The following is a 27794-nucleotide window of genomic DNA, read 5'->3' on the forward strand; positions in this document are numbered from 1 at the left end:
TGAATTTTTTAAATCAAAATGTTTGTTACCTAATTTTGTTAAATAATTTTATGAATTTCATCTTAGCATTTAACAGTAAGAGTGCCCTTACCTTTTTCTGTTTTACTGGAAGATACATTTAACCTTCCTTTGTTATTCATATTTTATTATTGTTAATTTTACATGAAAAAAGTAAAGAATTACATTTGGATAAAGAAAAAGAACAGAAAATGTAATAAACTTCCAGAACCATATTTTCCCTAAAAAAATATTGATAAAAGAAAAAGGAATTTGCTTACTGTTCATTGGTTAGATGAAACTCATATTTAATGAATAAATATCTTTAAAAATATATATATATTTTTATTTGTGTGTGCATGTGAATTTATTTGCTATTTACATTATATATATTTGTGTGTGTGTATTATTTTACTGAAATTAATTATTTTTTAAGATTTATGTATGTATTTGTGTAAAGAGAGAGAGACAGTGTGAAATCTTACTGTTGCACCACTATTTGTACCAGCAATATTTATTGGTCCTTTAATTATAATTATATATCATTAAATTGATTTTATACATCAAATTTGTTATTTCATGTTTTTTATTACAGCTGTGGATGTTGTAGAATGATTGATGGTTAGTAACATATTTATTAGAAATAAGTGAATGTTGTCTATTAGCCAAATAGCATTGTTTATTTTGTAAACATTCCCAAAATAATATAATAGTATTTTATTTTAATTTGAGTATATCCCTGCTGTTGATGTTGAATCAGCACACATGTTACTCTATTTGCAGTATCATGGTGGAACCTTCTTATTATTGCTAATAAAAAAATAAAACAATTTTAACAATTAGTTAGATTCTAAGGTTATATTTACAAGTGATTTATTACTGAAATTTTAATGAATTTCATAAATAAGATGTGATATTTTCTTAAGGTTAACCAAGAAGGTCTGTGATGATTTGTAAAATAATACATTTTTTAACTGTATGTACATAACTCAAATGCTGTGTTATAATTGTGAATAAGATTTTTATTTTGTGGATGCATCATCTGCTGTCTATTCTAGGATGTAAACTCCCAACTAAATTTTCAAACATCAAAATTCATTCTGTTATATTTTCAGTTATGTAAATCTGTTGTTTTCTAGTTTATAAACAATTATATATTTATGTTGTAAGTGTTTGTAATTGTATTTGGGTAATTATGTGAAAAAGTTATTTTTTAATCCATATCTCTAGGTTTACTTTACACATATACATTAGTTATAAAGAAATTTTGTTATAGTGAGATCCATAAAATTGTTACATTAATTTTATCTTGTTTTTTATTTTATTAATTTTAATCATATTTCATTCTATCATTAGTACAAATATATCCTTTGTTAACCAATCAATGTGTTTTTTTTTTTTTTTAGTGGATTTAACTTAAAAATATTGCTCACAAAAACAACCCGTATCAATTTGTTAAAAATTGTACATATTTCCTGATATTTTTTCCTCTGCTGGCATAAATTTTCTATTTAAATCCTTCATTCTCTTTGCACGATTATTTTTGTAGCAACATGTAGAAAAATTTACTACAAAAATTGACTGACCAAGGCCGACTTTTAATCGATCTTGGAAATGGAAAAGTTTTCATTCTGCTTCCAGTATGATATATAGAAAAGATTATGTTAGTTGTAGAAATTCTACCGATCTAGCTATAAGAAAAGTCAAAAAATTATTCACTTTTGCAATAATAATATGAAATATATCTGGGGTGATGTTAATTATATCATTATATCAGATGTTAATTATATTATATAATTATATCTGAGCAAACAATTTTTAGATAATGTAATTGTAATGCCTTTTTGGCATATTATTTCACTGAGCCAAATTAGCAATATTATGAATCAGTTACCATATTGAAATGACCCATTAAACAACATTAAACAAAACTGTTGTAACACAAAAGTAAATGATTATTTTTTTTAAAATTTATATCAATGAAGTTATAGAATCTTGAAACTGTATGCCACAAAAACGGTATTTTTTGGCCTAAATTGCAATATATTGAATTTGTTTTCTTTAAATAAATTTTTACTGATACAGCTTACAATTTCAGAATTTACTGAAATTTTGTGGTTGTAATGTTTATCAATATCAGAAAACTTGAGTGTTCAGATAAAATCTAAACAATCTGCAATATTGTTTGACCATAATTTTATGTTACTAAAATGTTTAAGAATTTTTTTTAAATTTAGAAACAGCAGTTTCAGGTATAAGTATGTAACACCATGTTTTTTAATAAAATGTTTTTTTTTTTGTTGTTTTGAATGTAATTTTAATTAACACCCTACTTTGGTTTACATAAACTAAACAAATGTTAATATACATCTGCAGATTTTTTTTTAATGTGACATGAAAAAATAAACAAACGGTGATCAAGTAAACAGAAATAAATGTTTCTAAATTAAAGAGTTAATTTAAAAAAATATAAATTCTCTTTTCAGTGATTGATCAAATCTGTGAATGATATACATACTATGTAGATAAACACAAATTTGTCAAATTTGCTTTTTTTGACTTGTGTTTCACTACTGTTGAATTATCATATATTTTAAATCAGAGAATAACAAAATTTTCATTGTAACAATTCATTGAAATTAAATTAAAATACAAAACTTTATCGATAAACTATTTACCATTAAAATTAAACTGAAAGTCATTAATCCATTAAAAGTTATTCTTAAAATGTTCTGTATTTTAATCTTACTTTACTTTGCGTGTTTTAAATAGCAGGATAAAATTTTAAGAACAGGTATAAATATACTAATGTAAATAAAATAAACAGTAATCTATCGAAAAACGTAACAAAAAATCTCCATTCTTTTTGTATTTGAGTCACCAGTGAAAGTGGAGCTGGAGTTTCTTCTGCATCTTTAGCTTCAGCATTCTGAAAAAAGTAATAATTATGCATATTAATTTATTTTATCCTTCATCTTAAAGGTTTTTGTTTTTAGAATTCTATTCTAATATAAATAAAATTATCAGCCTAATGTTAGATCGGCTTCAGAAACTTTAGAAGTTTACCATTAAAAAACGTAATATTTTTTTGGTTATAGTCAACTGTATGTTTTTAAATTGAAATTTTCCCCTTGTATTGTTGGGTTATTTCTTAACTATTCCTAGAAAAATTTTTGGTACGTATGAAATAAAGTACATAAATTTTGTAGTCGACATGAAAAAAATATTTGTGGGATCATTTTCAAAGGACACTAGAAGGATCTGGGAATTCACGGGCAAAGCCAAACCACAACAAACTACTACTGTAAAATATACTTATAAGAATTATGTTTATATATTATTTTTATTTTCTTTTTAGTCGCTAAAATTGATTGCATATAATAAGGTGCAGTTCTATGATGAATGTGATTATTAGAAAGAAAATCTTTTTATTAATGTTTTAATGTGCTTGTAAATGGTAATTCCTTTGAATTAAGAAGAATTTTACTATGATGTATTTAATTATTTACACGGTAAGCTGTATTTGGAAAAAAAATCATAAGGCAATAGCTGCAGGTGAAAATATGAGCTGCCATATAGAAATTGTAAATAAAGGGTGAAGGTAATAAATTAATGTATTTCTCTGTATGACTTGTGGTGTATTTACTTAGGAATTAATGGCGTGTTGTGTTAATGTCAAAGCCAATCTAATTTCTTCCTTCAATTGCCCAAAACTGTTTTGATAAAAAGGAGTTGTACACAAGCTCGCATTTTGAAATTTTAGCAGTACCTGATCCTGTAAGGCCATAGCCAATCTGTTACACACATTTAGAACAAACAGGAGTAAAATTTGTTAAACATTTCGATTCTTAACTTAACAATATTATTAATTTATCAATAATAATAATCTCTGCATTGAATGCCAAATAACTTCATTACCTTATACACAAACAAATGTCTAAGTGGTAAAATGTTGTGCTTAAATAAACAATTAGAAGTTTTATGGTATGGAAATAATTTTTAAATCGCTATTTACCTCTGAAATATCAATTAACAGGTATGTTTTAATGTAGGTTTTCTCATTGAGCAGTCTAATTAATGCTGTTAACCAGTCTGGTTTACTTTTTGAATTAAGTAAAATTCTGCTTATAATTGTCGTAACAATACATATGCCACTGATCGCCACCGAATCTCTAAAAAATTTGACTGGAACAGAAAAATAAAGTTTCCTTGTTAACTGAATTAAAGACGTTGTACTAAAAAATTTCAAAGTTTACATTATTTATATATCATATCAAATCATATATCATAAATCATAAGTTTTACCATCTTAAAAATGAATACGTATGATCAAGTGTGAGTGTACATTTCTTTCTTAGGTACTTCTGTGTTAACAAGGGCACTCAGTTTTAAACTTTTTCCTATTTATTACATTAATTAATCTGGTGGCCAGAAAAGAGAAATATTGTACAAAATTCATACGAAAGGATCATTGCAGCCAACACAACACCACATGAACTCATATGAATCAAGATTCTGGCGGCCTTTTATACTGTGAAACTTATTTTCCCACTTCTCTACATTCTCTGTGATCTAAATATGTGTACCGCTGTCAGGATTGATGAAATTATATAGTTGTGCTGTCAGGATTGATGAAATTATATAGTTGTTTTGGCTTGAAATATTTGGACTCTACTTTTTTGAGTGTTAGTACCCTTTCCAAGAATCTCATCACCTGTGATGGCTGTAATTTTTCAAGCCGGCTCCCCACCTGTAAATTATCTTTGCTATGATAACTATGCAAATTACAGCACGGCTGTATATGTTCACCGAAATATAGCTTCGTGTTGTGCCCATTATTACAGCATGTTAGAATTTTCAGAACAGCACCATACTCTTGCAAGAAATACATAGGCTTCTTATTCCATCAATGAAAGGGTCCATATATACTAATATTATTGCCTGCTATTATTATTCACACTGAAAAACACAACCTATACGGTTCAAACAAATAACAGCACTGATGTACAATATAATCTCCACCAGAAAGAGATAAGAATGTTAGTTATGCTAATCAGTAAAAGGATAGTTAATAACAATAGAACAATTAAGAACAATCTGTAACACAACTTAATAAGAAAAGTGGTATTTAAACTAAATTCAATAATAGACATACAAAATAAAACGGAAAACAGTGAAAATCAAGTTGTCCCCAAGAAACACAGAAGTGCCCATCTTTAATAGTAGTAAAAAAGTATTTCATTTATTGTCTTATTTCTATGCGAGTTTTTCTTGTTTAATTGTACTCTCAAGAAATTATATTCCAAAAGTAAATAATTATTGGTAATCAGATTTTAATTTTATGCTATTGCATTTTTTTAATAATTTAATAGCTAAATTAATACTATTTGAATATAAGTTATATTGAATCAATAATATTTAACTTTTTCCTTCAGTATTTACGTGCAAGGACATAATCATAAATGAAATACTTAAGCCTCTTAAAAATAAATCAACACTGAAATATTCTATTTTGATGTCATCGTAAGTTTTAACTGGATTATTAAATTGCCTTATTTTATTTATTTGATGCATTTTAATAAAAACTTCAGTTCTCAATTGTTTTAAAACAAAATTTACCATCGCATCAGAATGAAAACAAAATTAGAAATGTCCGAGTAGAAAGTAAATATTTCTTACAACTTTTACCTTCATAATTATAAATGGAAATTATAATATTTACATCAGAGAAAAGTTTTTTAAGTGAACTAAAACTTAAGGCTAAAAATATTAATAATCTATATAAGTTAATAAGTCATAAATTACGTATTAAGGTACTAAAGTATTAAGTTAATAATTCTATATCAAAAAATGTTCTTCTCTTGTGTGGAAAAATAAGTAAAGGCAATTTTTTAAATAAATTACCTTTGGTGTTAACAGTTGAACTTATGTTTAGTTAACCAATTCCAGTACATCAGTGAAGTTAAACAAACTGGCTGTAGTTTTCCTGTGTACATTATGATTTGTTAATGGTTTGTAGTTAGTGCTGCCTAATAATAAATAAAAGACTTTCATAATATCTACTTACTAGATCTACATATTAATATTTAGATATTATTATTATTATTTTATGTTTAAAATGTATTGTGTAAGTAAATTTAGGCACATAAAGCCTACTCCAGCTAAAAATTGAAAAAGTGAAGGATTAATGTTATTAATATTATAATATTATTATTATAACTGTTATTGCCAACCAGCGATATTTGACTGATTTATTACACAACTGCCCAAAAAGGAGTGTAATATATTTAGGATGTATGAATGTATGTTTTTTTCTCTGTAGCAGCCCAACGACAACTGATTTAGATGTACAACCAACCTCCTGAATGGAATATTTGTGGTGATTTGAAGGAAATTGCACTTTGCTTGGTTACACAAAGTAATGTTGTTTTTTGTGCGAATGGGATGAATTGGGACAGAAAAACCACTTCATTAGAAAACAATGGTCTAACGCAAATCATTCATTCCTGAACAGAAAAATGTGAAACATGACCCATTTTGTACTCTTAAAAATGTGTATCTACCTCCGTTACATATCAAACTAGGATTAATGAAGAATTTGGTCAGGGCCATTGACAATACTCCTGGTTTCATGTACTTGAAACTGAAGTTTCCTAAAATTAGTGATGCAAAATTTAAAGAAGGAATATTTGTGAGTCCACAAATGCGATCACTAATCCACGATAAAAAGTTTGAGAAATTATTGAATCCACTGGAGAAAGCAGCTTGGCAAGCATTCACAAATGTTACTAAGAGTTTTTTGGGAAATCGAAAGGCGGAAAATTACTGTGTTATCGTCAACGATCTTGTAACATCTTATAAAAATTTGGGTGGTAATATGTCCTTAAAATACACTTCCTGCACTCGCACCTAAATTTCTTCTTGGAAAATCTTGGCGCAGTTAGCGATGAGTACAGGGAACACTTTCATCAGGAGATTTCAGCTATGGAAAAGAGGCAAATGGAATCCTAATATTCTGGCTGATTATTGTTTGACAACCAAGAGGGATGCTCCACAGGTGAAATGTAGTGAAAAATCATCATTTCACTTTCTAGGTGAGTCAGGTGTTTGAATATTGTGTAGTTAAGAATACAGAAAGTATTAAAATATTTAAATGTTTGAAATTATAAATGCTTGTCTCTCTGAAACCTTGTGTGGTAAGGAAAAACTTATATCATATTTGAGTTCAGTTGAAAAATACTATCAGAATCACATATTTTTCTTCCTGAGGCAAAAAAAAATTTGTTTTTGTTCCCCGAAGTTATTGAATGACCCTCATAGATTTACAGTCACCATAAAAATAATTATTTTGATCATATATCCTGTTCTTTTTAAATGTCACCAAACAATGCTAACTGTAGGTGTTGGTTCCATCCTTCTTCTGATCTTAACTACCAGTGACTGAATTTTGTAGATTGAATTGTAATTCCAACGTATTAGATTTTGATTCAATCTATCAATATTCAGAATTTGAACAATAGCTAAAATAAAATTTGAAGTGTGTTACAGCAAAACTGAATGGCTATTAAATGATTATGAAAATGTCAATTTATCAAAAACTGATAAATACAATTTGTAGAAAATTTTTTATTGTTAAATCTTTCATAAAATTCATTCCAAGCAGGAGTGGAAAGACAATTAAAATCTATCTCCCAAAAAGGGGAAAACCCTTTTGAACAAACCATGTACTTTGTTCTTCCCTGGCATAAGATAAATGCGAGTCAAACTTTTTTTGGAATAACTATTTATGTAATACAGAAACTATGAACAGCTTAAATTGTAATTGCAATTAAAAAAAAATTATACAATTAAAACTGTTAAATGTAAAAGCAAACAGAATGATTTTATTTTTATAATAAAAAATTAAAAATTCATTACCTATTAATTATTATTATATATATATATATTATTAATATATATATTAATATTATTAATTTATTATATATATATATATATAATAAAAAGTGATACATTTATTATGATATTGAAAGGTGATAAAAATGGTAACTTTAACAGCATACCAAAAAATTACCTAGTCTGTAGCTAAAAATATTTACTTGAGAAGAAATAAGTCTAAAAAAAAAAAATGAACTATTTTTTAACAAAAGCAACGCTTGTTACCAAGTAGTGGAGGACGAGAGCCACCTGAAGGAAATAAAAAGCTGAAGTACTCCAAAAACATTATGTCATTAAAGATAACTAGTGATAGCATATATATGCGTTCTGGTGATAACACATCAAGCCATAAAACTGCCAATATAATGATAGCTATTCCTGTAACAAACAAAACAAGTAAAAGTTGAAAACTTTTCTAGAGGATCAGTTTTAATTCTACATTACTAAGATTATGTATGTAATACATTGCTATATATTTGTCTGTCTACTCAAACAAATGTGGAAAAGGAAATTATTTTAAATGTTTTTTTAGTCATTTTTCCACATAACTTATAAGTATATTAAGTTTACAGGAGATTTTTACAAAATCTTACACTTCTCAAACTGAATAGTTCATAGAGCCCTTATTAAAGTACTGAAATAAATTCTGAAGAAATTTCAAACCTTTCACAACTCATGACTGCTTTATGCAAGTTCCAGTGAGAGTCAAATCAAAATTTCTTCCTGGAAATTGTCTATCCTTCATTGCCGTAAGTTGTACTTAAATTTCTTGTAAGGTTTTTGAGAAATTCACTTTGTTGAATTTTAATAATTTCCTTATAATTTTTGTGTCATCTAATTTTAGTTTTAGGTTGTTTACCATCAACAGAAAATACCATACTTAAATGATGAAGTGGTACAAAATTTGAAATCTGATCTAAATATTGGAAGTATGAATTTGTATATTTCCATCCTGTTTGCTTGAATTTTTTTGACCATGAATTGAAGGGTTTTTTCTTTACTTTCTCATTCAAAAAATAAATTTGTGATGATCCTTATAAATATCATCTTTTAAGTTATTGTCCATTTTTTAGAAATAAGTACAGTTTTTAAATGATTTTTCATATCAAACTTTTTATAAAAATTATTGAAAACAATAAAATAGACTAAGATACATTAAATTAAATTTGTATATGAATAAAAAATTAGACATAAAAACAGTATTGAAAGAAACAGTTATTTGAGGAAATTGTACAAATCATTGACATATGAATTGAATTACAAAACTTTCATTTCCGAGGCTACGCAAGCTGAATAAATTAAATATAAGCAAAGAAAAGGAGAAAATGCTATATAAAAAAGCAATTCATATGTGTTTAATGAAAGGTAGAATAAAAAATGTGAAACTAGATTATACTGATGGATAGATAGGTGTTATAGAGAGTGATAAGAGTAGTTTTTTAGGTAAAGAGTAGTTTTTTAAGTAAATGCTTGTGAACTAAGTTGTTTGCAGTTGCATTAATCAACTGGATGAAGTTACTGTTTTGTATAATTTACTCAGATTCAGAAATATATTATTCTGATTCCAATTTTATTATGATAACTAAGCAATGATTTTTTTAGTTCAGTGAACAAAATTTGGTCAAGGTCCTGAGCTTAGCTGAAATTTTCTTATAACTATGTTAATGAGTTATAGAATTCTGGAATGTCTCTAATTCTCACACTCTCTATTCCCTATGAATACTTTAAAAATGAAAAAGTAATAGAAACAATTTTTAACTAGATCATTAAGTCATATGACCAGAAATATAAGTAATTAAAATGTAATATTCATATTATAATTAAAATTCTTCACTATACTGATCATACTTAAAAAGTTGAGTGCGATATGAATCTCTAAAGATTCATTTAGACCATAGCCCGTTTTACTCTTTTGAAATTAATCTTATCTATTCCTGAAATTGTGAATCTTATAAAAAGGCCTGAGATTGTGCCATTAATTTAACCTGATGGAAAAAGAACACAGATAATAAAAGTTTCCAAATCCAGTTGAAAGTACAACTGAATTTCAACTTGTGTACTGGTACATTACATAAACCTGATCAATTCTGATGCTAGATGGGTATGATTAATACATTTTGTATACCAGATATTGTGTGCAGTAGTTTTTTAAGGATTCAATTTATATTAGTAAAAATACTTTGATACATGAGGAATTTATCAGTATTATATGCAAAACCTTCAAATAAAGTTTCATGTTTATACATTTTTCTAGAGAAATTAGCAACTATAATAACAAGCAGTCAAACATATGCAAATCAGACACAATTAAAGTTTTGCAGAAGAAAAAAAAGTTGAATAATTCTCATAGAGGTAATCAGGAAAATTATTTCTTAATAGTCTTAGAACTAGTTGCGGTAAAAAAGATAGATTTAGTATTAAGGTATCAAAAAAAAATTTAATTGTAACGGTAGAAGAAGTATAATGTGTTTGTTAAAAAATTTTATAATCAATAAGTTGATTGGCTTGCTTGAAATAGAAGTACTGACTGATGATTAAAAGTAGATGAAATTAAACTTTTATATTCAAGTAATACTATGAAAAATATTCTGGAAATGATTCAACGGGTTAAAATCTCACCAGAAAGTAGTAAATTATTAGCTGAACAACTTGAATTCAGAGAAAGAAAATCAACAAAACTTATTACTAACTTAGGCAAAATAGATGAGAAATCTAATGGATTCAGCAGAAAAAACTGTGTTAACTGTTCATCTTTGGTGAGCTTCACAGTTATTGAATTATGGGGTAAAAGATGTAAAAAAACACCCATAATCATATCCAACAATGGGTTTAAATTATAATTTTTAGGTAGAAAAAAGGATTCGGAGTTCCGAAAACTATGAAAAAAAAAAAGGTAGGAAAAAGGGTGAATATCTTGTAAATAAGGCTAGTACTATGGGGAGTAGAATAAGAAATTATTGAATTCGATTTGTAAAATTATAAATTAGAATACTGTATTCTTTAATTAGTTGCTTTTCAAATGTTACTAGGTTAGTGAAATGAAATGAAATCGAATGCATTACTATTTGTTAATTTTTTCAGTATTTTCCTTCAGTGAGGAGAGAGAAAGGAATTCCTATTTACCAGAAATTTAAAAGAGTTCTGGTTTATTATGACTGGGTTTAGGTTTTGGTACAAATTCAGATTCTATTTTGCACTATACTTAATAGAGAGTCACCAAGGTTTTGTATTATACAAAAATAACTATTTACAATTAAATTAAGAAACTAATTAAAATTTTTTAATTTACACTTAGTAAAGATTTATTTATTTTTTTAAATTAATAAATTACCAATTCCAGGAAACACAAAAGTAGTTTGGTAAACTGATGAATGACGTTTTAAAACTATTTGTAATTTCCACCTTGTATAAGTTTCATTTTCATGACCACCTGTTTTCATTACAAGAGCATAAGGATCAAAATCTTTTACCTGCCACTCCTTACCATTTTTAACTACATCAGTCATTACATCCTGAAATTTAAAAAAAAATTAAATTATATTATACTATATAATAGAAAACATATTATATATGATTAATTAATGAAGTTAATTCATTAAAGTTCATTATACTATTAAGATGAATTGGCTTCTAATACACATGGGAAAAAGACTGCACATTACTTAGCAATCATTTAATCATTTCTAAATAGTTTCTTTAATACATTATCACTAAATATATCCAAGCTTGATAAGTAATACCACAATAAAACCCTTTTTATTTCAAATAGAACTCGTAACAGAAATATCGCAGTGGAAAATCTATTTTTTTTCTAGTAGGGTCTTTTGTGGGTATTTGTAAGGTTGCATATTCTTACATAACTACTTGGTCAATAATAAATAATAAAAAAATTATAAAACTTAGAGAACAGGATTGCCAAAAAGTAAAACAAAAATAAATTGAACCAAAAAAAAAGAAAACAAGGGGTGAAAATAAAGAACTAAACATCCTTATGCAGTATTTAATTAAATAAAATAATGGGTGCCCAATCAACTTTCAGACAGTTTTAATTTGTTTAAATATATTATTCAGGTTGTAGAAAAAGCAGGCATTTAAGGTTGTCTAATACACCTTAAAAATATTACTCTCCTTTTTTGGGGAGTCATGTAAAAATAAAATAATTAAAGTTATCCGCCACCCTAAAATGTGAGTGAAAGTTTTCTGGGTTTACTGAATAATGACAAATGTACTGAATTAGTTTTACCAATTGACTTGTTACATCTTACTCATGATAACTGAGGAACATTGATTAGCATTAACATTAACATTGATTAAGTAAAGTAGAGTCTCTTTACACCTTAAGGGCTTGTTTATATTTATAAACAAGTTTATAAATAAACTTGTGTATTTAATGTTTTTCATTAAAAATTATAAAAAAGGATTTCATTCTTTAGTTTGGTAAAAATGTAACATATTTTTAAAAGAAAAAAATAACTCTTATGTAAATCATCACTTTTTTAAGCAAAAAATAGACAGATGTATTAAATATCTCGTAATACTTTGAATCTTCAGGGGCTGTTGTTCTCATTCTTCTCATCTGGCATCATTAACTGATGGTTTTCTTGAGTTACAAGATACAGTTTTAAAATCTGGTCAAAAAGTTTGTCCGATTTGAATTTTTTGTCTGTTCATTTACTATTTCATTGTGTGTTCATATAATCCATAATGATTGGTTGTATTAAGGTGTGGTCTTTTTTATGTAATACAGAATATCAATATTATTGAAAATGCTGGTATTTGTGATGTGCATGAATGAGAATGTTTGCTAACAGTGACTGTTTATATGGAAGGTTTTTAAACGCTCATTAAATCTTGGTTTAAAGTAGCGTTACATTTGCACAATGCAGAATGTTGTGCATTCAGAGCTGAGGTCAATTTATGTATTCCATGAATGTTGTGAATGGTTTGTTAATTCTTTCTGTGCGATTGTTTTTTGTATCTTGTTCGGAAGACTACATTTTATAATTTCTTTTTTTAATTTGTAAGCTTTTTTCTGTAAGATTTTTTAAGTATGTTGCTGTTATAATTTAACTTTTTATTGAATTGTATATTTTTATTCGATAATACATTATCCAAGGATAATTTTATATATTAAAGTTTATATTTTATTTACCAGGATAATACTACCTGAGATTTTGAAGATTTTATAGAATCGTCAAATTGTGAGAGAGTTATCACATTTATCAAGACTAAATTTTGTTTTAGTTTGTTATGAACGTCACCTTCCGATAAATGACACTGGACGTTTATTTACCAGATTTCAGTTATTATTTTTTTTAACTGGATAAGAAGTTTCAACTTTACATCAAATAATAATATATAACTAATATATTTAATTATTCTTATTACTAAATTTTTATGATTTTCATGTCTTAATAAAAACTTATATACTTTAATAGTAATAAAAGTTATTCTGCTAGAAATAAATTTTTATGTGAGTAATTACAACACTGTACTTAAAATTAAAGTCCACTTTATTAAAAAAAAAAAAAATTAGATTTAATTGAATTCAACCAAGTTGTCCTCTATTCATAATTACCCCGTATGAATTAGCACCACTTCTACATCCATGAAAACATTTTGGTTTAAGTAAAAAACCTCCATTATGTTAAAAACTTTTGTTTGGTTCTTAAATTATAATTTTATGTAGTTTTTAGTATCTTACATATCCAATAATATAAATAAATGAACTTAGAGAAAAAATATTTTTTCTAGATTTAAATACGTATCTTACCTCTAAACTAATATCCAAAGATGGTCCTAAAAACTGTCTGCTTCCAAGGTGTAAGTTACAGGTATGTTCATCGAAAGGCCAATAAGTTCTGTCTGCTGAACAATAAGAGCTAAATGATGTGGTATACTGTAAAGACACATTACCGCTGCTTTCCACTTTACACAACATATGTGCTGCAGACTCATAAGGATCTTCTGCCAAGCTGAAAAAAAATCAACATAGTATTATTTTAATATAAAGTAACGGTCAAACTTAATTTTAAAATGTAGAAAATCGATATAATTCATGTCTTATCTGTTTATTTGTTGTTTCTTATTATCTTTATTTTAAATTTATCTCCTTCAAATGAGGAGTACTTTTAAATTAATAATTTTTAAACATGGAAGTGAAGGATTTATGGCCTCAGATGGGAAACCAAGAAGAAAATATTGGTTACTTTTGTACCCAGTTTAAAATGTACACCTTAAAGCCCATAATAGGGAAAAAATTGGTTGAACCGTGCGGAAATTGTAATTAAAAGAAGTGTGCTGAGGTATTCATAGATTTCTATAGAGAGTGACGCAAATTATCGGTCCTCACTACTAGTGTGTTTTGAGTGCTCCTCAGTAAAGTGCATTTATAAGTGGTATTTTTTGCGTGTTTGGTGTTAAATTTATGTTTAAACGATGTACTTAGTGTTGTTTTAGAGATGTACAAGTTCAGAGTGTACGATCATTAATAATAAAATAGTTATAGTGATTTACCGGTTTCGGAGTAAGAAATACGTAGCGAGCCATATTACTAGTTTAATATACAGCTAATTAGTGAATAGTTTTGTTATTAAAATATTATATACGTGCTAAATTAACGTTTTTATAACATTAGATTTAGATTATAAGGTAGTTGTAATTAGTTATAAACTCAGAAGGTGGTAACCCATAAGGGCACGAAGCCGGAGTAGAATAGGTTATTAAATTTCTTTTAACGTTTAAAACGTGCCAAAATTATTATATAGTATTAGAAAAATTTTGTTTAAGTCTTGTGGTACGGTTATTTTAACCAAAATTCTGCGTTTTACTGATTAATATTAATTTTAAGAAACTTTGCTAGCATGTAGTCGGCTAGCGGAAGCTGGCAAGACAAGTTAGCGAGGTACAGTTTTACCAAACTATGATTTATTAATTTAATATTTTTAATTAATAATCCAAGATATATTCTTTATTCTCGCAGCTGTTCAGCGCGAGATTCAAAGTTCAAGAATTTGACTTAAAAAAATTGTAAGTCCAGAGACGAGTTATACGTATAGGGAAATACCATTTTCACTATAACTCTCGATCAGGACCCCTTAGCCCTAAACATTTTTGGATCTAGGCCAGACCCCCAGACCCTCCTCAACTTTCGCGTGGAGCATTTTTGTACCCCCTCCGGGTATTTTTTACCACCCTACCACTCCCCCTCAAAAATGTCCGCCAGGTCGAGAAGGACCTGCACTGTGAATACGGGCGAGATCGGTGAAAAAATGACAAAGATGAAAAAATGATGAAGTTCAACAAGACAGGCTAAAACCATGGAAAAAGAGTCTCAGGTGGGAAAGAAGGAGAGGGGTGCTAAGCGGCGCAGAAAGCTGAGCAAAGAATCGCTGAATAGTGAAGAAACTCTCCCTGAATCACTGCTCGCGGCGGTACGGGCGGTGAAAGATGCGTGCAAGGTATCCCAGCCAAGAAGGCTGTTATGGATATAATAGTCCTAGTTCCGAATTAAGCAGAGAGACGCAGGATGCAAAACGTGTCGCCAGTTCGGCCAAGACGTCAGACACAGCCGAGACAGGCACGCAGACGGATGACCTCAGAAAACTAGATGTAGGGCATATCCTAGAGTCAGATTCACTGAAAGAACTAAGAAAGGAGAGAAAGTAGAAAGGAAATGGCCGGCCCAGATGTATATCATGGTGATAGTCGTGGAAATTTCAGGAGAAGAGATGTCGTTCGGATTGATATTCGTGATTGACACCCGCGGAGGCGGAAAGAATAAGGTATCGGATTGTGCAGGGCCCCAGGCATGAAAAAATGGTTGGAATGGAGACCTCTTATCGCAGGCAGGGTGATGCAAGATATCTCAAAAGCCACGGTGCTCGGTGATGATGAAATTGAGGAAGATAATGAACTGGGTCACAACTTCCTGGTTTTCTTACAAGGAGATAGCCAACTTGCGGTAAATAAAACATTGGCAGCGATCGGGAAGATAGATGACGTCTACACAGGAAGACTTACACTGGTTACATCAGGTAACGAAATGGTAGACTTAGTACCGAAAATTGTAGAACACTGGAGATGGAAGCTGGATCGAGACATAAACGTGTGTATGCTAGAAGAGAAAACACCAGTGCGAGAACAAGCACAACTGAACGCAAAAACAGTATGCTAAAACAGGAAAGAAAGTCCTACGCCGACCTACATCGGACGGTCAAGTTTAAAGTGGGAGACGGCATGGCGCAAAATATACTCTCGGTCCGGAAAGGACGGGGTGACGTTGTGTAGAAGTAAGACTGAAAGACGGGAAAAAACAATACCGGATTTGAAACGAAGAATCGCTGCTAGAGCTCCGGCGGTGCAAATCGTGGGTAGAGGGCAGCAAGAAACAGAATTGTCCACATCAAGGTCCTTGATATTGAAGTCACAGAAACGGTCAGGCAGTTACGAAGGTTAATTGCGAAGCGCAATGGGTAAATGACGCTGCGATGGACTAGGTAGGTGATGCCCAACCCCCGACATCAGAACCCTTCATGGCGGCAGTTGCAGAAAAGCCGCGCAACATGGAGGTCAACGAAAAGCCAAGCCAAGATGATCAGCTGACATCGCATCCCTCCGTAGAGACGCTCAGAAGAAACGAAGGACCCTACTAAGAGCCAATAAACGGAATATCCCACAGGGAGTACTGATTGAGCTGCAAGCAACCTACAAACCGACAAAACACAACTTAAGGGAAACAATTCGGCTCGCCAAGGTGGATGCTTGGCAACGATTGGTGGCTGAACTAGACGGGGACCCCTGGGGGATGGCATACCAGATAGTGATGAATAAATTTGGTAAACGCCTCCCCAGACTGTCCCGCGAGCAGACCTTAACAACAATAACATCGCTGTTCACCACGGAAGGGGATTGGGCGCCGATGGAAGGAAGCCAGGCACTTCGCTTCTCATTGAAAGAATTGGAGCGGGCTGCATCTAGAATAAACGTGAAGAAGAGCCCAGGAAAAACCGGGTACCCGCGGTCATAACAAAATGCTTGACGACATGACATCTGTGGGCGGTGCTGGATACTCTGAACGTCGTCCTTGAAAGGGGCGACTTCCTCCGTAGCTGTTAGGGAACTTGAGAGAATACATTCCTTTCTGGTTCTCCGTATTAACTGGATGATCCGCGAGAAGTGGTCTATAGCAGCTGGTTTTCTTCACGTCCTTGCGGTGTGTAAGTCTGTATAGGGAGTTTATCGAAGTATTTGATCGTGATAGGATCCCGGGTGGCTAGGGTTCCAGCCAAGGCATTGGATTGGTTGGAGGTAGGCGCATTGGCATCGTGCCACGGTTATGCTGGTATTGTTTGTTATTCGATTTGGGGCTCCCGCCGGCGGGGGTGGCCGCGCTGCTAGCCCATGCGACCGGGGCGGGGCTTCGACCGGTGGCGATCATGATTGTGACCTGGTAATGCCGCGCGAGACTCCATGATAGTACGGGTGGGGGTGCGAGGTTTGTCCCCCGGCTCCTGCGCGGACCGGAATGATGTTACGTTCCCCTTGTTAGGTGACCTAATTTGGTCGACTTATTTGGGTGTAGGTCTGAATTTCTATACATGAAACATAATTTTGATTGGTATGAGTGTATCACTGATTTAACTTACAACTCGTTCGTTTTCTTAGGCATTCACAGTCACGAACGGTGTCAATTTTGAACTAGGCGCGGGGTCTTGCTTCCGCGGTGTCGGTTAGTTAGTTCGAAAGAATCATGTTAGTTTGGATGTGAAGATGTCCGTTTGAGGCCTTCGTGAAAGCAAAATTTGATTTGAATTTTACTGATGCAAATATCCCCCGAGGCATTTACATCGGTGGCATCCCGACCGAGGCCTGGCTGATGACTGAGATGTAATCAGTTAGATGGTCTAAAGACGACTTCCGGTAAAGCCCCGTCGGGGCTCGAAACGGAGGGGGTGGTGTGGCGACCGGTAACGTTAAAAGGTGGATGTCTTCCCCCTATGGGGTTGGGATGCTGGAAGGAGGCGAGGCTAGTGTTCTTCCCTAAGTGGGGCTCCCACCTGGGGAGGGGACCAGATACAGGCCAATTTGCTTTCTTAACACGATAGGCAAATTGTACAAGGCCATGATCGTGGACCGAATAAAAATCAAACTGGCATCGGCAGGGGAGGAGCTTATTGTACAAGGCCATGATCGTGGACCGAATAAAAATCAAACTGGCATCGGCAGGGGAGGAGCTTAACATTGCTATATTGCTATTTATTTGAATATCACAACTCAAGAAGACTCGGTGTTAAAAGTAGTTCAAAAATGAAGGTACTGCAAAACGCACCAACTATGAATGTTGAAGTAACTATGCTATGAAAGGCAGAAAATAACGCTCAAGTCAATTATGATAATTGTAGCGGAAATATAAAATATTGTGAAAAACTATATCAGTGTGTTCATTAGCTGGAATTAATTAATAAAATTAGCTTAATTGAATTACATTTATTCTACTGTTCACCCTCTCTTAATTGTACAGTTACACTTTGTGTAATAGTTCATTATCTTTCCCATAATGTAAAACTTAATCACTCCTTTTTGTTTTATTTAAGTCACTGCTATAATTTTTGGCTCACTTGTATCAATCTACTTTATCTTAATCTTTTCTATCACGAGCCGTAGTTTTAGTCCTGTCAGACTATTCTTAAGCTCTTATCCCACTTGTGTAACAAATTTTTCCTCACTACTTAGCCATAAAATAAAAATTAATTCTGCAAGTAGTTGTCACAATTAGTGTCAGTGTTATTGTATTAAATATATTTTTATTATGTTTGCTGATCAAATTTTTACAAGTTGTTATAAGATTGTTGACAATATCACAGTAATTTTCCATCTTTTGATTTCCTAAAAAGTCTGAGTAACATTTTTGAATACTTTCCAAGCTGCTTTCTCCAGTGGATTCAATAGTTCCTCAAACTTTTCATCATGCACTGGTGATTGTATTTATGGAGCCACAAATATGCTTTCTTTAATTTTTGCATCATAAATTTTAGGAAACTTCAGTTTCAAGAACATGAAACCAGGAATATTGTCAGGCCTTGACCAAATTCTTCATTAATCCTAGTTTGATATGTAACGGAGGTAGATACACATTTTTAAGAGTACAAAATGGATCATGTTTCACATTTTTCTGTTCAGGAATGAGTGATTTGCGTTTAGGCCATTCTTTCCTAATGAAATGGTTTTTTCTGTCCCTACTATCCCATTCACACAAAAAACAACAGCACTTTGTGTAACTAAGCTGCAGACCAAGAATAAGTGCAATTACCTTCAAATCATAAAAAATATTCCATTCATCAGTGCATGTTGAAGCTTTTCCAATATAAATTTAAAGTTTTCATATGTTTCTTTCTTACTAGCAAAGTGAATCGCACGTACTGATGGGAATTTATTGCCATTTTGCAGAAGCATAGCTTTTAAACAAACTTTAGAGGAATGAATGAACAAGAGCCATTCTGTTGGGTTATGTTTATTACAAAGTGTCTCCATTAGAGAAGAAGTGTCATTATAAAATACTAAGCCGTTTTATTCAGAAAAATAGTCTTTAAATTCAGAATGACGATTACGATAAGTATGTATTTTTTAAAGAATATTCAATCCTTTTAGCTGGGAAGCAAGCATTTCAGACTGTTTTTTGGATAGCTTTAAATCTCGCATGAGGTTGTTAAGATTTTCTAAAGTCAGTAAATGAGTCTCACATGAACTGCTTTTTTCAAAAGTTGTATCACCAGAATCTGTTTCTTTTTTTTCTTACTTCCATCAGACTCTGAGCTCTCTTCATCCAATGTCACATGTTCTGTATGTTTGGTACGGGCAATTCTTCATAGTGTGGAACTGGTCTCATTGCAGATTGCAAGTTAGGGTACATCACTGTATATTTTGATTTTGATGTAATCCCTTTAATATTTATCAAGCAGATACAGCAGTCAGAAGAGTGGATCTTTGGGTTCCTTCCAAATCATAGGGTAAGCAAATGGTATGTAGCATGTGCCATTTATCGATGCAGTGGGAAGCCTAGAACTCTAAAAATAACAGATATGTGGAGCCCAGGCTCTTGTTTAGTCCCTGACTTTACACCTAAAATAAAATTCATAACACTTTTTTGCTAATGGAATAAGGTTTCGTCCTTGGAACTTCAGAATCACTTCAACACAAAAAAAAATAGTTAGGATGATTTAAACATACTCTTAAGTATTTTGTAACTAATGATAAATTTAAAAAAAATAAGTTGTAAATAGATAATACACAATAATTTACACACAAAGCACTCACAATAACGTGTTGACTGGTTCACTACTATATCACAACTGTTATCATTCTGATGAATGTGTGCTTCACTTGATCATGTTTGTACATGTCTATACACATTCAAACCTGCAGAACAGTAGCAATGCTACCCTTTGAGTTAGCTCATTTGGTTCCATCATATTTACAATGCTCTAGGAGCTTTTACTTGACGATGGACAAATGGATAAAAAAACATTTTAAAATATTTAAAAAAATTAAAATAACTAAAAAACTGTGGGTGATGGAGAAATTCCGAATACATATTTGAAAACAGTACAAAAAACTGCATTAAGTACACCTATTGATACTCATGAGACTAAAATCATGTTAACCAGTGTAATTACTTTAGCTTTCTGAGTGAACTGTTCTGGTTTTTGTTTGAGCATTATTAATGTTTTGGTCTTTATCAGTGTTCCAGCCTTTTAGATCTGTTGGCATATATCTTATTTTATTTTAGTTGTTTTACCCTTTTTTTGGGAAATTTATCATTTTCCAAAAATGAATGATTAAATATACTTTAAAGTATATATACTTTTTTGATTAAATATATACTTTTTCTTGTTGGAGTGTCTTGCTCTGTATAGAGTGCAATCACAAGATTAAAATAGCTAATAGTAAGTAACAAATTAATGTACCCTTTCTTGTATATATTAATCTTCTTCCTAAGAATTTTAGATTTTTATGTAGTATATAATTATGATTATTTCAAATTCTAAGTTTGTTTGTAAATTGATTTTATAAAAATATTAATTATATAGAATTAAACATTTATTTTTTTTAAAATTCTTCTGTTACTACACAAGCAAGAGCTTAGTGATTTTATTTTATTTTCTGATTTATTTTTTTATAATTTTCAGCTTAATACTATTTTTATAGTGCATCAGATTTTTCATTATTGTCATTTAACATAGTGTTTATTGTATTATAACTAGTGTAATACATTATAATATAATATAGTGGCCCTCAAGACACTTTTAGTTATGAGGATTTATGAACTGACACACCTTGTTTTTTATAGATTTAGGTCTCTGAAGATGAATCAGATATGACTCCTACTGTGATTATATTGTTTAAAATAATTATATTTATAATTTTACTCATATTTCACTTACATGCTTAGAGATATAATATCTGGAATCCAAATACTGCTGCAATCAAGCATCACTGCATCCAAACCATTATATCTCTTCGGCTCCCATTTTAGAAATATATCAGTCCAGTTCTAACAAAAAAGCATTTATGTTAATTTTAGAAATATTACTAATCTCAAGCGTTCCTGATAGAAATTTTTTAGAAGATCAACTAGAGTCTCAAGGATTACTGCAAACCTGTTCCTTAATCTACTACTAAGATCACCATTGTTTATATTCCAAACCTTATGTTATTTCATTTCATCACTAATTACTTATTGATACATCAAATAAAAAGAAAAACGTAACCGACTGACCATTAATAATATTTACAAACAAGCCGGGTTCATTTTTAAAAATACCTTTTAAACGTTAGGACTTAAACAAGTATTGGGACTTTTTAACCTACTTCAACATTTTTTATGTTAAATATAGAGAACAAGCATGATAGGATGTAAAAATGCTGTTATAGAGAGAACATGCTAGCTCTCAATGAAAATAAAAATAATTTTTTTTAAAAATAAATGTTGTTTTCCAAGTTTACATCATCTCACAAGATATTTTTTATACACCGCATGTAACATGTATATACGTTTTTCACCCTTTCTAAGTTAAAATGTTTGTTTATATCGTACTTAGGTTTATAATAAATCATACATTAATTTTTATTAGTACTGACATTTATTAATCTTTTAATTACAAAATTTTTTAAGTTACTATATAACTTAAAAATATTTTACTTTTATTATTGGGTGATCACTGATGATTCAAATTTTTTTGGTTTAAATCAATTATTTAAACTCTGAATTAGAAGGTTCTGAGATGCAAGTCCTAGTAAATGTAAGTTATTTTTATACAGATACTAGACAGTTTTAGGAGGTGTAATATATGAGTACTGTAGTAATATGAGATGTAGTACAATACTACATTTCATTTACATGTTATACATATCATCTTCATCTTCATATCATATTATCTCCATGGAGTTACTTATTATTCACAAAGTGTACAGACTGCAACATACGCGTTAGAAATAGAAAAAACAAATTAAAAAAATATATTGTTTGAAGGCTTTCTATGAACATTTGTCTCAGTATTATTTAAATGCGTATAAAGAAAAATTCTTAACTTCTAAAAAGTTAATCTTTTTGTCATTTTTAGTTTCAGTAGTGAATTTTAATTTTGTATTTTAAGAATGTAATTTTTTTTTACACCTTATTAAAGATATTATGTAAATATTTTATCGGTAGAGAATTTTTTATTCTAAAAATTATTTTTTCTTTGACCTTACGTCTGAGATAAAAGGTAAAATAAGCGAATTCATTGTTAAACTGTGGCTGGTTAGAATCTTATTAATTGCGCCATAATTTATGAGTGTTTGACAGAGCAGTTACAAAATTATTTATAAAATTGGTGTTTCAAATATTTCTTTATTTTTAATTATTAGATGTTTTTAATTACTGTTGTTATTTTTAAACAATTGTAAACATTTTTATTTTCACAATATTATATTTTCTTTCCCATTCGTGCTTCTATGAATAGTGAAAATAAAAAAGTTAATTGTGTTTATTTAAAAACGTTTTAGGATAATAATTATAAATTTTTAAATTTCTCTAAATGACTCATTTGCAATACATATAATCATAGAATATATTATGCTGCAGGTCAAAAAACAAACAAAACATGGTATTTAGTCCTTGGACTATTTCACTAATATTTTATGAGTTTTGAATTAAAACCGTTAATGTAATGTTATTTAATTTTGTGAAAATTATAATTATTCTAATATTGTAAAATAGTGTTTATTTACTCACCATGAACATCCAAGCAGTGATAGTAAGTTGATCATTCTGATCTGCCTGGAATATTATAAATACTATGAAAAACAACAGTTGATAAATTAATAGTTATAAATTTATGAAATTTAACTACATTAATTATCATGGATACAGACTTCTAAAATATAATCTATTTATACAAAATTTTTCCTAAAAGTGTTTTATCATGACGTTAATTGTAAATTGTAAAATGTTTCTTTATTTATAAACATATCTTTTAGTCTGAATTACAGAATTTATTATATTAATAGATAATAATACAAAGAAATTTTTCTATTATAGAAGATAGAAAAGCAGAACATAAGGTTAATTTATCCAAGTAGCTTTTAAATTTATATAATAGATGTATTAGTCAAATCTATTTAGGGTTAAACATTTTTATGATTTTAAAAATGTTTATGAAATGTAGAATTATAATGATTATTCTAAATTCCATTAATATTTCTAACAATGTCATTTTCAGTTTATATTTTACAGAATCTTCATAAGCTATAATTAAGCTTTTTTAGCCAATAAGGCATTAGAATCACTTTTTAAAATGGCAAAGCCCGTCTATAAGAAAGACAACCATCTTGCTTCAGATAGTTATAGCGAGAAGTGAAGTGATGCCTACCTCTTCACTTTTTAAACTTCTCATTTCACTTCCCTTTTAAACACATCACTTCAAATTTCTCACTTTCCTTGTGTAGGATGATTGTTATTTTTGAAAATTGCTGTCATAGTTACAAGTGATTTTTAACTCTTACCGGGTAACCTAAAACCATTCCATTACAGCTATGGCACTTACCTTATATATATATATATATATATATATATATATATATATATATTGGCTAGCCAATATTATATTACTGTGTCTGTATTGGCTAGCCAAGCCACACATACATATTCATTTTTTTTAAACATATTTATCATTTTAACTTTTAATTAATATTTTTATTATTTGACGATATATTTTTATATATCAAATTTTTAATTTAAAGTTTATACAAAGTCTTAACAAATTTTGTTTTATTGTATGTATCAAGATTTTATTTTGTTAATGTTGTGTCTATAATATATAATTTTATGTGAACAATTAAAAGATTGGATCAACTGAAGATGCAAGAAAATCACGAAGTACTCTTTGTATATATGTAATGATATAAGATAAGTGTCATCCTGTCTAATTTAATTTTGTTCTATACTTGGTGGATCAAGTTATTTATTTATATTTGTATAACAGTACAGAGGAACATGAGTCATAAAATTGACTTAAAAAAAAAATATATATATATATATATTATATATGTAAAATAAAAATAAATGTAATAACAAAATATATTAACTTTATTATCTCAATATTTGATCTAAATAGAACTGATCTAAAAGAATTTAAGTAACTCTTACAAACCACATTTAGAAAAAAATTAATTGAATTACTTACCAAATTTATTTCAACAGGAATCATCCGCATATTAACATGAACAACGTCTTTATAGTTTTTAACTGGTCGTTCAAGTGGGTCATAATCCTTTAGTAATGAACATTTTAAACCATTTGCATTAAGTTCATTTTCATTACAACTAGATTCTTCTTTACATAAAACACCTGCATATAGATTAATGCTGTTAATATTTGAGTTTTCATATTATGTAACAGCCAATAGACAGAACTTAATAACAATTATTTTGGCTCTTGTTTATTAAGTAAGTATTGTACCAAACATGTTTTATGTATGATTATGACATACTAATGTTATTTCTATATTTATAAAATGCAGTATTATATTTGTAGGTTTTTCAGCTTAATTACTTTAGAATGTGCTACAAAAAATATTAGTGATTTTTTATTAGAATGCAAATGCAATAACAAAGCAATCTATGATACTAATTAAAAAATATATTATTATTATGACTAATTAAAAAATGGATATTGTTCAATTTTTAAGAACTTTAATTATTTTTTCCTTTAAGTGTGATAAAATTAAAGTTAGAACTGAAATTTTTTATTAGGGCTTTATTAGGACGGAAAACCTTCAGTGGGTCACTATCTTTATTTACACATTATTATATCTTATCTTATTTATTATGTGTTGTAGGACTCACGGATCAATTGATTATAGTCTTACGCAATTTCTGGCCGGGCATGGTGGTTACAGGTCATATCTTTTTTGGTTCACTCTTGACCATTCAGACCGCTGTCTGGCCTGTGATGTAAAGGAAACTCCATACCATGTCTTCTTCTGTTGTATGAGGTCCAAGATGCAACGGAGGTGCGTGCTAGATGCCCTGGGTTGGGTGGACATGTCAGACGTGAAGATTTTCAGCAGATAATGCTTCAGGGTGTGAAGCACTGGACTGTTGTTACAAATTATAATAGAAAAGTTTTAGAAGAACTTAGTAACACAGAAAAAACTTGTAGGAGATGGCAAGCACTGGCACAGCCTGCAAGGGAATGAGGCGTCGGAGGGTCCTGGGTTGGACAGGTTTGCGGCTGAGTGACTTGGGGCCCTCTAGAGCACGAGGGGGGTCGCTTTGGTGCGGTGAGGCTGTGAACACTCTGCTCCCAGTGCCTGAGGGTATCACTCACGTTTTTAGTGATTATAGCTGACGGTCGTGTGGGTAAGTAATAAGTTGGTAAGTAGTTGAGTTATGTGTGTGTGTGTGTGTGTGTGTGTGTGTGTGTTAGATGATGGGTGTGTGTGTACTTTGGGTGAGAGTGTGGAAATTTAATTAACTGTTCAGTGTGCTTTGGTTGATAAATTGTGTTTTGTGGCCATGTCTTCATGATTGTTGTGTGCTTGTCTTGTGTTGACTTGATTGAATGTATAAATGTGTGTGGTACAGTTTGTACCTGATAGGTGTGCTATTTTTCTGGATGTTTTCCTCCTTTATTTATTTATGGTGTGCAGTGTGTGCGTGCAGTGAATGATGTTTGCTAGTGGAGTCTGAATGTGTGTGTGGGCACTTATCCCGCCACCTGAAATAATGCTTTATTAGCGGTTTCCCAGGAGGTGGAGTCACCGTGGGTGAAGGTTTAGTCAGTAGTGCGCAGGAATACATATGCATTTTCTGTAACAGCTTGCAGAACCTATTAGCGAGTTTGACACTGCTTTGGCACCCGTAAATGGGGTTCCTCCACCTCAAAAAAAAAGGGTTTAGTTGTACCAATTTCCTGAAAATGATAAGAAGTACACTAAGAAGCAATGATTTCATAAGAACTTATTACAATTTACAGAACATTGTTTAACCTGATTACTTTACATATGCTCAATAAGATAAGAAACTTATTTCCTGTTACACAAATTTTTTTTTCTCTATAAAATATATTTTACCACTCTATTTTGTTAAAGTTGTGTAACCCGAATATCAGTGAACGCAATTCATTTAGTTCCTGTAAAACAGAAGTATGCTGATAAAAGTTACATAAACTGTAATATGTCTCATATGATTAAAATAAAAATTAACACCGTATAAAAATTGACTATAATATGGTAATTGGTAATGGTCTGTTACATCAAGACTGTTATTTTTAATGATATAATTAAAAATGTTATTTAATAAAATATAATTTTTTGCTGAAAGACGCTTTACATGCTACAGTCAAAGGATCTCAGAGGAAAAAATGAAGTGAAAACTAGGATGAGAAGAAAAAGATTTTATAATGCTAACAAACAAATAGATGGAGATTCTAACAAAAAGAGGATGATGTTCAAGATAAAGAGAAATGAATGTTCACTTGATGCTTGTCACAGGACACATTTACAGAAGAAAATATTATGATAAAAGTAATGCACATTGTACATGTGGCTGCTAACTTCAGAATTCAGCTTAATTCAGAATTGTAGATTATTATTGTAAGCCTAGCTCATTATAATGCAATAAAAATAAATAAATATTGTTTCCATAAATAAATTTATCACTGTAAAATCTTTTGATGTGTTTAATGTAAAAAGATTTACAAAATTTATTTTTATATTGTTTGTGCTCTACATCCTATGTTGCTTTATGCCTATGTTTCTTAGTATCTTGTTATCTTAAAACCTGCAATGTTTAAATTATAAATTGTTACAAATTATTTTTTTAATTGATAAGGAAATTTCTATTTATATGTAAGGACTTCCAACACTATTAGTTGAATAACTGTAAATTATTCTGTTCTTAAAACTTTTTGATAATTTTTGCTGCATGTAACAAAAATATTGCTATAATTATTTATCTATTTCATTTATTATGTGTTAGGTATTAATTGGCAAATTAAAGAATGCCACAATTTTGGTAAAGAAACTACTGCACAATAGTTTTTCAAAATATCTTATTGAAATATATGTCCATACAGTTACAAATAAATAAATTAATTTAACTTCATCTTAGTGAAAGATTAAAGTTAATTAGAATTAACTTATTATATTTTTATATAAATATTGTATGAAATATTATAAATGATACATACTATAAAATGTTTTTGCTGAAACACATTACATAAGAAAACACTTACCTGAAATTGTAATACAAATTAAAAAAATGTAAAAATAATTTAGGAGTATCATATTAAAAAATTTAGTTTAAACATAAAAATGTAG

The 27794-nt window shown here is 29.9% G+C and overlaps 1 protein-coding gene across 1 annotated transcript; it reads right to left on the bottom strand.

Annotated features, from left to right (window-relative positions):
- Positions 1–1192: 1192 nt before the first annotated feature.
- LOC142322471 (neuronal acetylcholine receptor subunit alpha-7-like) lies at positions 1193–27794 on the bottom strand. Its single transcript, XM_075361588.1, has 9 exons — positions 27710–27794; positions 24657–24820; positions 23207–23251; positions 21375–21484; positions 13706–13907; positions 11264–11444; positions 8158–8310; positions 4013–4182; positions 1193–2926 (listed from the first exon to the last, which is right to left on the bottom strand). Exons 1-9 carry the CDS (start codon positions 27759–27761, stop codon positions 2762–2764), a joined length of 1242 nt encoding a protein of 413 aa, XP_075217703.1. The 5' UTR covers positions 27762–27794; the 3' UTR covers positions 1193–2761.

Source organism: Lycorma delicatula, chromosome 3 (assembly GCF_047948215.1).
Source record: "Lycorma delicatula isolate Av1 chromosome 3, ASM4794821v1, whole genome shotgun sequence".
NCBI classification, from domain to species: domain Eukaryota; kingdom Metazoa; phylum Arthropoda; class Insecta; order Hemiptera; family Fulgoridae; genus Lycorma; species Lycorma delicatula.